At 35.0% G+C, this 12329-nt stretch overlaps 1 protein-coding gene across 2 annotated transcripts in view; it reads right to left on the minus strand.

Annotated features, from left to right (window-relative positions):
* Positions 1-12329, minus strand: part of RGS9 (regulator of G protein signaling 9) — an 87376-nt gene that overhangs the window by 51719 nt on the left and 23328 nt on the right. For both annotated transcript variants that reach the window (XM_031965685.1, XM_031965684.1), the window contains exons 3-7: positions 7586-7636; positions 5499-5608; positions 5199-5250; positions 4221-4279; positions 3257-3333 (exon numbers count right to left, since the gene is read on the minus strand). In XM_031965685.1, the coding sequence (XP_031821545.1) occupies positions 3257-3333; positions 4221-4279; positions 5199-5250; positions 5499-5608; positions 7586-7636 (349 nt within the window). The remainder of the gene's footprint in view (positions 1-3256; positions 3334-4220; positions 4280-5198; positions 5251-5498; positions 5609-7585; positions 7637-12329) is intronic.

Here is a 12329-nt window from a genome sequence, read left to right on the forward strand (position 1 = left end):
TTCCTGATAACTTGCCTCCTCCCTCCCTTTCCCATCCCTCTTGCCCAGCAAAAATAGCCTATGCTAATAATTATTCAATCTTGACACCAGAAATTGAATAAATGAATGAATGAGAAGCATTTATTAAGCACTTGCTAAGTACAAAAACTATATTAAGCACTGAGGATACAAATAGTAAAGTAAAAAACACCCTTACTCTCAAGCAGCTCATATTCTAATGGGAGACTGAAGGAGACAATAAATGCAGGAAGTTTCAGTTGCAAATCAGATTAAAAAGGCCAGTCATCCTTTTGGGCAGCATCAAAGGCAAGGCATCTTCTTTATTGTCATTTCCATAAATAACGCCATATCTGTTCCTGATATCAAGTAATTTAATGGTTCCAAGGACTCTGATGGTAAAAATCTCTTTTCTAGGTATTCAGAAATTTGGCAGCTAAGGAAGCAGGGACTATAGCATCTGGAGAAGCAGTCGCAAAATCCTGTCTCCACAATGCCTTTGGACATGCTCCTTTGGACAATGACTTCAGAAGCAGGGTCAGTGATTGTCCTACATTCAACTCAGCTTTCACATTACAACAAATCCTAGATGAAATCTAACTTTCTGGCAACTTTATTTTCCCTCTGTATGTTAGGAAAATAACAATGAAGAAGACTGGCAATAAAAGATCAAGGTCCACAGCCTTCTGATGGATTAGAGTATCCTCTAGGAATTTACCTATCTTCCTGCCTATTGATTCTGTTCTATTATATTCCATTGTGGTCCCTAGGACAGATGTTTTTTGAAGCCTTGTTTTTTTTTAAAGGATTTCCATTCTTGTCTTTATTCTTCTTTGTGTCCAGCATATATCAACATCAGAAAATTACCCTGCACTCTACTGCTACAAGGGAATGACATCTACTTAAATCCATAAGAATGGCTGATCAATGTTGCCATGTCAGAATTCAGAAGCATTTACTAAGAATAGTATAGTACTGTTGACTTATTCTCCATAATGTATATTTTCACAGAGAAGCCAAAAGCAATGTGCAACAATGAATTATGCTATGAAAAAAAAAGCAGTAGATTTATATTCCATATAGCACGTTATGAATAATACACAGTCAGGCTGAGTAAATAGCTCCAACTGCTTAGTGTTCTGTTGGTTTTTGGTTTTTTTTTAAATCAACATAACTGAGCTAAGTTAATTATATTTACCACTAGGTATGCTTATTTGTGCATGCTAAAGGATGAGTGGGTAAATAGATGCTTCTGAAGAACCATGGGATTTCTATTATTCAAGGTAGCCTTGCAAACATCCTCAGTTTTCAATTATCTGCAACACTGAAGGGGAAGCAGTGATGTGGATGCATCCAAAATAGGAGATAATCAAAAAAGTCATTTTTGTGCAAAATATTGATTTTTTTTTACAAGAGATTTTCTTCTTAAATATATTTTGCTAATGGTTAATATTAATTGCTAATTAATGTTAATGATTTGCAAATAGTTGATATAATTAGGAGACTTTCTTCTTAAATATATTTTGCTAATATTTAATATTAAACAAGTTTTCATTTCCTGAATAAATTAGCAGTCACCAGGAGTGGAACTATGTATGAGTAAGCTGGGTAAGAGAAAGAAAAGAAAAGAAAGAATATCTTTCCCCCAGTGAAAAATCCAATAAGTAGATTCATTCCAGTAAAATATAATCTTCTTGAAGTCAGGGACTGTTTCATTTTTGTATTTGTATCCCCAGTATTTTAAATTCTGCCTTGCACAGAGTAGACATTTAATAAATGTTTGTTGACTTGTAAATGGATAAAATATTGCCAGAGAATTGAGATAGATACCAAAATGGGTGCAAACATCTAATCAGTATTCATTTTTGCAATATATCATTCTCACTAGAGAAGCAAGAGACCTAAACCCATTGCTCTTTTCCACATACTCTATAGAAAAATGTCGCTTAATCAGTCAAATCATTTTATGTAGTGCCTCCTATATGCTGAGCTTTGTGCAGTGCTACTTATGGCACACAAGTGCATTATGTGAAAAGCAGAACTTCCTGTCCAATATAATCCAGAAACCATAATGCTTTATGGTGTTACCATTCATAAAGTCTCCCTTTATGCAAAACATTTGGGTTAATCTTTGACTATTGACTTTCTTTTATCTATCATTGTTAGCTAGTCATCAATACTTCTCACATCCAGCCAATTTTCACAGTCTATTGATTCTACCACCATTCTGGCACTGGTTCTCTCATTTTTCCATTCCTCCTGCCAATAAGAGAGTCCATCCACCTGGACTATTACAATTGACTTCTAACAGGTCTTCCTGCCTTAATTCTATCCTCCTCCTAATCTATCCTGCACATACCTGACAAAACTAATTTTCCTTCCTCATGAATTTGTTTATGTCGCTGCCTGATCCCACACTCTTCAATGGGCCCCTGTTGTCTACAAAGAAAATGGATGTTTATACCGAGGTACCACAGTGGGTTCAAATATGGTCTTATACATGTACTAACTGTATGAACCCAGAAAAGTCATTTGACTTCTGTCTGCCTCAGTTTCCTTAACTGCAAAATGAGAATGATAATAGCACCTACTTCCCTGGATTGTTGTGGAGATCAAATATATTTATATTTATATAAGAGGTTATATTTTAAAGCACTTAGCAGTTGCTTAATAAATATTTGTATTCTTCCTTCCTTCTTAATGACATTCAAGACCCGCTACAATCTAATGTCACCTTTCATTTCCAGCCTTTCTCACCCTTCTCTAATACAGCTCCTTTAGGTTCTGAACAAACTGGATTACTCACTGTTCCCTGATCAGGCCCTATAGTTTCCCATCTCTGTGGTTTTCTTTCTCTCATATTGATTCTTCTCCATGGAATGTTTTCTTGATTCTTCTCCTGCCCCTACTTCTTCCCCAAAATCTGTTGAATTCTTACCCAAGCTTTGAAGCCCAAATCAAATTCTACCTCTATTTCAACAATCTATTTACCTTTCCTGCCTTGGGCCTCACCTAACATTTTGACTCAACATATATTATATCCCCAAGCTCTAAGCTGCCAGAAATTTTGTATTATCTAATCTTTCTCGTTCTCTTTGCTTAAGCAGAGGGCTCTGAATGTGATAATCATTTAATAAAGATTTGTTGAATTTTAGGACATCGAACTGTTAGGGTGAATGAGGCTGAAAAATATGGATCTCTCTTTGTCAAGAGAGGGAGAGAAGGAAACAGGGTAAGAAAATGTTTTTTCTTTACTTACTTGTACTGCTCCTTGGCCTGCATGATGACAAAATCCCACTTATGGTTAATCTTTTTGTTCAAAAAGTTGTAATTTTCCTAGAACAGGAAGAACAAAATGAGAACTAACAACACATGTTACCATACATTGCAGGAGACAAGACAGCAGGGGACTCTCCTGACTCAGCTAAATTGAATTGTGTCTAGACAGAGATTGCTTACTCTAGGTGTGCGACACAAGATATCTCTTAAGAGATAAATCTTACCTTAGGAATAATGTTAAATTCTTCAAAATATATCAGAACAAACTTTCACCTACTTCTTAAAAATAAAAACCTACCAAAAAAGCATATCAAAGAAGGGAAAAAGCCCCAGAATCAAATAAGTTATGCAAAATAATTAACAGTCACTTGCATAGACCATTTAAATGAGATTACCCATGCGATTTTTGAAAAGTTACTCAAACCACTCTGGATCTCAGTTGACTTTTCTGCAAAATGAGGGGGTTGGACTAGAGAGTTTCTACAATCCCTTTCAGTTTTAAGTCTCTGATTCTATCAGAACACTGACTTAACCTTTTTAAAATATAGGAGCAATAACAGTATTTTCACTATCTATCCAAAATTCCAATCTCTTAAAGTTTAGATTGTGTTCATTTGGAAATCTAGACAGAGCAGCAAGGTCCCCGAGTAGTTCTCAAATCATACCACATAGACCACTGAGTAACACATGATGCAAAGTAGGCCCTGAAAGAAAGCTTTTGACTCAAAAAACAGTAGCTGATAAAAAGTTTCTTATTCTTTATACCCACTTCCTACAAGCTGCAGACAGTACACCTGAATGATGAGTTATAAATTGTGGCAGATTTTTAGGGGGATGTAAATAGGAACCACAAAGAATTGAGATGGAGAAGTAAAGGACAAGAAAAGTACCTACTGAGAATCAGCATTTACCAACAAAAACACAGTTCTAAAGCATCTCTGTACCTTTTCGTATTCTTCTAAAATTCCTTTCTTCTTGATATTTCTCTTGGCTAAATAGATAGCTAAAAAAAGAAATAGATTATATTCCATCATCCAAAAGTAGTTTTTCAGCCCCTCTCTGGGAAATGATACACTAAAGTTAGAGGTAGTATACAAGGACTGCAAAGAGCATTTTTAGCAGATACAGTTCTAATTCTTTGTGAGCTGACCTCCTAAACTAATACTAGCTAGTTGATCAAGTAGAAACAATATAAAAACAATAACATATAACATCAAATAACTATTAATATATGTATAGGTTTTTAAGAAAGACATATATAATACTTAATTGGGTTATGATTTTGCTATTTAATTTCATATTTTATGTTAATTATTTAAATAATTATATATATAATTAATATTTAAAATAACTGAACAAATATCAAGTCAATGAAAAAATAAGGTAGCAGGGTTTAGTGGATATCAAGAAGCTCTTAAGAAGCATTCCTTCTGAGACTACTCTCAATTTATCTAGTTTGTACATATTTGCACAGTCTTCCTTATTGAACTGTGAGTTTTTTGGGAACAGGGACTGTGTTTTGCTTTCTTTGTACACCTAGTACTTAGCATAATGCCTAGAATATAGTAGACATATTAGGTATTTAATAAATGCTAGATAACTGACTGATTAAGATCAATTAATTAATTAAGATCAAGACAGTCAGTCCTGCATTCAAAATTTGGATTCCATTCTTGCCTTTGACATACTGACTATGTGACCATGGTCCAAAGCACCTTTTTAAGATTATAAATCAACGCAAGGATTGCATATCTCCATCCATATTTCCACAATGGACAAATTCCCAAACCAATGAAATCAGAGATACAGTTGTCTCTCCACCACCACTCCAGAAAAAGAGGAAGCAATAGCATATAAAGCCTAAAGAAAGGAATATTTGCTTATTGTGGAGGGGGGGGGGGGAGAAGAAAGGAAGTGTTTACCATAGTCCGTATCTTCAGCTGACCACTGCTGAGTGGGCCAGAAATAAGGTGTCTGTAAAAAGAATCAGAGAAATTATGCTTGGTGATTTATCAGGGTCTTCTTAGTTTCCAGATTGCCTAAGAATAGCTTTACATAGGACTTTAAAATTGTCAGTCACCATTTTCTTCTGTCCCTGGTATTTAAGTTCCAATGATGCTGATTTGTAAAGATATGAAACTAATCTTTTTGTTTCTTAAGTAAGAATAGAATAGCACTACAGGTGTCAGGAAGGGTTAGTATTAGTCAAGGATATAACTCACCTGAAATCGATAAAGACTGTTGTTATCAGGTTTGAGGATGAGATTCTTGGGGTCCTGCAGGGGGTAAATGTAGCCATACTTGACAACGAAATTCCCCAAATTCTGTGCCTCTAGAAAGAAGCAGTTCATACTCAGAGACAGATTGGGTTAAGTGCTCAGAAATCCTATTACCAAATTCCACAAACACTTTGCTCCTCCACTATCATTCAAATAATGGAAGAAATTAATTTAACTTAAAGAACCCTCACTTTTTGATGCACTATCAGAAGATGCAAAGGTCTATCCAGGTTATAGGGATCTCTATGAAGAAATAGAAATCAAGAAAGAAACAAGAAGCATTTTTTAAGCATAAGCTCCTGCCAGGTATTGTGCTAGGAGGTAAAGTAGAAGAAAAAGGTTAAACAGTCCTCCAGGTGCTTATGTTCGAATGGAGAGACAACATGCTATACACATACATTCAGATATACATATATACACACAGATACACATATACTCCCCCACATCTATGGTATACTTGTATATGTACATATGGATATGTGTGTTTATGTGTGTAAGTATATGTGTATATACACATATATGTATATATGCACATGTATACATTTACCCCCAGCCCCCACATATTCCAACTTTCCTTCTTTCCCTATTCTCCCCCCTCTGTGAGATGGTAAACAATTAGATATACATGTGTAATCATATAAAACATTTCCATATTAGTCATTTTTTTACAAAAAGACTCAGAAGAAAAAATGAAAAAAGTAATAAAGTATGCTTCATTGATATTTTCTTTGGAGGGGCATAGTATGTATCATAGTATGTATCATAAGTCCTTTGGGATTATTTTGGATCATTTCATTGATGAGAATAGTTAAGTCATTCACAACTCTTTATCAAACAATATTGCTATTAACTTTTGTACAATATTCTCCTGGTTCTATTCACTTTACTAGGCATCAGATTATGCAAGTCTTTCCAGATTTTTTTGAAACCATCCTGCTTGTCATTTCTTTTTTTTAATAGCTTTTTATTTGCAAGATTTATGCATGGGTAATTTTTCAGCATTGACAATTGCAAAACCTTCTGTTCCAACTTTTCCCCTCCTTCTCCCCATCTCCTTCTCCAGATGGCAGATTAACCAATACATGTTAAATATGTTAAAGTATACGTTAAATACAAAATAAGTATACATGTCCAAACTATTATTTTGCTGTACAAAAAGAATCAGACTTTGAAATAGTGTTCAATTAGCCTGTGAAGGAAATAAAAAATGCAAGTGGACAAAAATAGAGGGATTGGGAATTCTATGTAGTGGTTCATAGTCATCTCCCAGAGTTCTTTCCCTGGGTGTAGCTGGTTCAGTTCATTACTGCTCCATTGGAACTGATTTGGTTCATCTCATTACTGAAGATGGCCATGTCCATCAGAATTGACCATCATATAGTATTGTTGTTGAAGTATATAATGATCTCCTGGCCCTGCTCGTTTCACTCAGCATTAAGTCTCTCCAGTCCTTTCAGAAATCATCCTGCTGGTCATTTCTTACAGAACAATAATATTCCATAATATTCATATACCACAATTTATTCAGCCATTCTCCAATTGATGGGCATCCACTCAGTTTCCAGTTTCTGGCCACTACAAAGAGGGCTGCCACAAACATTCGTGCACATACAGGTCCCTTTCCCTTCTTTATGATCTCTTTGGGATATACTGCTTGTCATTTCTTATAGCACAATAACATCCCACTATAATTATTTATAATTTATAATTATATATATTTAGCTTATTTAGTCATTCCCAATCTATAGGCATTAGGGAATATACTTTTTTTTTTTCTGAGGCAATTGGGGTTAAGTGACTTGCCCAGCTTCTCACAGGATGTGTTAAGTATCTGAGGTCACATTTGAATTTAGGTCCTCCAGACTTCAGGGCTGGTGCTCCATCCACTGCCCTACCTAGCTGCCCCAGGGCATGTACTTTTCAAAGAGGGACCAGGCCTCCTACTTCTTTAGAATCTACTGAAGAGCCTAAAACAACGTATGTAGGTAAGAAGGAAGAAAGATAAGGGAGGAAGGAGGAAAGGAACTCACCTGGGTTGTCAATCCAAAGCTTCTGTGCAATCCATTGTAAGATATCATTTCCTACAAGACAGAAGAAATCCAAAAAAACTAGTTTGAAAAGAGCCTTTAGCAAAAAATAGTTGTGCTGAGACTTCTCTCTTAAAACCACTCAAATATACAACATTTAAAAGGAAGGTATTAGTAAAGAGGAAAAAGCATAGGTATTGCACATATAGAAAATTAACCCATTTTCACCTATGTCAGGCAGATGTTTGTAAGGGATTTATTTCCAGTATTTTATGAATACATTTTGCATGTGTGTATATATATATATATATATAGTTGTAAATGCATGCACAATTAAATTAAATTTTAAAATAAGATGTATACATGTATTTATATGTATATAAACACACATATATAATATATACATAAATGTAATTCCCCAGTACACTCTCTACACCATCAATCTCTCCCTTATAATAGAGATAAAGTAAAACAGAATAATCAAACAGCATATAAAATATTCTATACCCATAGTTCACCATCTTTCTACCAAAGGGAGAAATATGTATACAGTCTTCTCGACTGAATCCTGGCTGAGGCTCCCAGAACTTCTAATGGGCTTGTTCTTTAGTGGGCTTTTCTTTCCTGGCCCTGAGACCTCCTCCTTATATATCCCACACTGAGTATACACCAATCATTATATCACTAGGAAACCATTATTTGTTGTAGGATTAAATCGATGCTAAACTAGATTTAATCACTGTCTCCTCAATTCCACTTACTTAGCACCTTGTAAGAATTCTAACAGTTAGGAATTACCCCTCCCCTCAATCTGGGCTTTAAGTGATTGTGGTTGTACTCTCAACTTTTTATAAAAATTCCAAAAAAAAAAAACCAGACTAAAGAATAACACTTGAAGGGCCATTATGTTGCCTCTAGGCTAAAACAAATTAATCTTTATAATAATATGGCTAATTGAATCACCAGAGACCAAGGGAGTAGAGAGGAAACTGTACATGTCCTCAATGACACCTGCAGAATCCCTTGATATTAAATTAGCATAGCAAAGAACAATCTGTATCAAGAAGCAACCCAGACCAAACTCTATTATTGCTGTGAGTCATGTGGACTGTATAGGTTCCAAGGGAAGATAGAAGAATTGTTAAATATCTTCCAGGAAGCGAACAAGAATTTTAAAATTGTGCTATCAAGGAGTTTAAAAGTTTCAGAAAATACATTCTATATTTTCTTTCAGGTTAAATAAAACTTAGTCTCTGTTTCATGAATTTTAGTCCGAATGAAAATAGGTAAAATGAGAACCTTTTTAGGAAAAGCAAAATGAGATAGATTCTGATATCCTTTAGAACCTAACATATGATGTTATATTATGTATCACAAGATAGCACTTTTGAGAGGGATCAAGAAAGCTTCATGAAACAAATATCCTTTCCCATCATTCTGTAGTCTCATGAGACTAGAATGCCATCTCCAGAGGAAAAACTCTAAATCTCTTCAATATAAACAAATATGGACTTTTAAAAAGTCATTAACTTACAGGGAACATCTTAAAAAGCTTGGGAAGAAAGAAGAAACTAGACATCCCAATGTACCATTCCTTACAAAAAAAAATAAAAAGAATGGCTACATCTTTCAACAACCATCTCAATTTCTTTTTTTTTTTTTTGCTTATTAAAAAGAAAACCTTTATTTAAGTGTCTGTTTTATATAGTATTATATATTTTTTTCCAAATACATACAAAGATAATTTTCTTTTTTTTTTTTTGAGCTGACATTTTAATGGGAAAAATCAAGTACATGGAAAAATATCTAGTTAATAAATACAAATATATACAAAGTCCCAGTAAAAATATGCTGTTGTTTTTGTCCTTCATTCTCTCTCTTTTTTTTTTAATAGCCTTTTATTTACAAGATATATACATGGGTAACTTTACAGCATTAACAAACCATCTCAATTTCTAAAGACTGAAAGTATTCCCCCTGGTTCCATGGTAAGGAACTGGCAAAACAATAGTAAAATGCTCATAATCAATATAATAGATCCAGAAGCCAAGATCTGCTAGAGATTTAGTGGCATTATAGAATATTTTTTAAAGTGTAGTCTTATAGAGGTTTCTAAATAAAACATTAGTTCCCTGGATCTAATGTTTTCATCTTCAGAGAAGATATAAGGGGTACCAGAGTTTCCTTCCTTACCTTTGAGGAGCAAGGCCATTTGTTGAATAATGATTGATTTACACACCCTCTACCTTATTAACCAATTTACAATTTTGACTACTTGGATTTGTTGTTGTTCAGTCATTTTTCAGTTGTGTCCAGTTCTTTGTGACCCCATTTGGGTCTTTTTGGCGAAGATACTGGAATGGTTTTCCGCATCTTTCTCCAGATCACTTTACAGAGGAGGAAACTGAGGCAAACAGGAGTGACTTGTCACACAGATAGGAAGTGTCTAAGGCCAAATCTAAATTCAGATCTTCATGACTACAGGTCCAGTGCTCCATTCACTGAGCCACCATGGACAGTCCCATGTCTTTTCCCAATCATATCTTTGGCAGTATCGTGCTTATACCTGATTCAGTCACTGAGATTAGTTCACTTTATTTATGGCATATTATTACCAGTTGATGCCATTGTCTCTTCTTCCCTTAGCCTTCTGCAGCCATAATCATTTTTTACAGGGAGTAAGACTCTCCATCTGAAATTCCACTTAAAATACCAGAGTCACTCTTTGTAAATGTTACATGGCAGAGTATAGACTGTTATAGTGTCCTTTACTGACATTAAACTAATTATATCATGTCACCCAAGAAGCCTTGGATTTCGCTCCCACTTGACAACTTCCTGAAATAGATCAAATTATAAGATTATCCTGTCACTCACAACTGGACAACTTGATCTGTAGACAAAGACCAGCAGGCTGAGTTCCTCTGATCTGGTCTGGTTTTCTATCTACAATATTGGCCCTGCAAGATAGATTTGTTTCCCTGTTTTTTGAAAGGATTCTTAAACAGGGTTTTATGAACATGCTCATTTTTAACATAATTGTTTTCTTTGTAATTTTACATATTTTAAAACATTATTCTGAGAAGGGGTCCAGAGGCTTCACCAGATTGTCAAAGGGATCCATGACAAAAAAAAAAAAAAAAGAGAGAGATGTCTCTAAGGAGGCAGAATTTATCGGGTATGCTGAGTTAACTTTCATTCAACCTGACTTAAAGAATGCAGAGGTTTTCTTTATCTTCTGTTTTAACAGCAATTAGAAAGTCTCAGGATGTTGGAGGTGGGGAAAACTAAGAAAGTTCAAGGGTTATGATTTTAAGCCAAGCTCTGAGTCTGGTTTTACACCACAAAAACCGCCTATGACCACTACCCTCACCTTCACTAGTATATCCTTGTTCCTCTAACCCAGAAGAGGGCAGTTAGGTGACACAGTAAACAGAGCACTTAATCAGAAGGACCCAACTTCAAATCCAGCCTTAGACAAATACGAGTGGTGTGACTTGGGGCAAATCACTTAACTCTGTTTGCTTCATTTCCTCATCTGTAAAATGTATTGGAGAAAGAAATACCAAATCATCCAAGTATCTTTGCCTAAATGGGATCACAAAGAGTTGTAAACCACAGCAACAACAAGGTTATGTGATGATCAACTCTGATCGATGTGTCTGTTTTCAACAATGAGGTGATTCAGGCCAATTCCAATAACTTGTGATGGAGAGAGCCAGCTGCATCCAGAGAGAGAATTATAGGGACCTAGTGTGGATCACAACATAGGTTTTTCACCTTTTTGTTGTTGTTTGCTTGCTTTTTGTGTTTTTTTTTCTCGTTTTTTCTTTTTTGACCTAATTTTTTTCTAGTACAGCACGATAAATGTGGAAATATATATAGAAGTATTATATATGTTTAATATATATTGGTGGATTACTTGCTGTCCAGGGGAAGGGGTGAAGGAAGGGAGGGAGAAAAGTTTGGAATCTTGTGTTCCAAAATAAATAGTCATTATTTAAAAAGAAAAGAGTTGTACACGACTGAGCAACAACTAACCCAGAAATCCTATAGTGTTGGGTATAAATCACATTCCCGAATACCACTGTGCATATGTGTGTGTGAAAGATATATAGGGTATCTGTGTATGTCATTTTACCTAATTCCATTGTTATACAGGGTGCTACATGGATCTATGATCTATTATAATCCATCTTGTGTTATCTTGTCCATTAGTAAAGGTGAAGTTGCTAGTAGCAAACATTTCATTTTATTGTTCTTTCTATTTATTTTTTGTATATACATCAATATATATAGTTTTGTTGTTTTCTTGTTTCTGCATACTGTTTACTCTGTATCAGTTCATAAATCTTCCTAGGATCATTTTTTTAAAGACTAGGTTGCCTTATCTCAGTTAAGCTGGAAGTGCAACATTTCACTGACCTTACCACTTCTCAGCACAGAAGAAATAACCATTTCTGACCCAGGCCTGTTCAGCCTTTCTTTAGGCAGCCTAGGCCCTCCCAGGGATTTACCATATTAGTGCTAGATTTAAAACACTCAATCAACTCTAATCCACTGCCACTCTCCAACTCACCAACCTCAACTTCCCCTCTAGCAGGATTTATAAGTTTGTAATACCATACTCATCTTCTCAGTATCACCCTTTTTGACCAAAAGTTTTCCCTATAAATAGGAACAAATTCTACCACACTAAAAAAATAAAAATAAAAAACCCAACACATTTTTGAAAGTACCAACTTGC

This window comes from Sarcophilus harrisii, chromosome 4 (genome assembly GCF_902635505.1).
Source record: "Sarcophilus harrisii chromosome 4, mSarHar1.11, whole genome shotgun sequence".
Classification (NCBI taxonomy): Eukaryota; Metazoa; Chordata; class Mammalia; order Dasyuromorphia; family Dasyuridae; genus Sarcophilus; species Sarcophilus harrisii.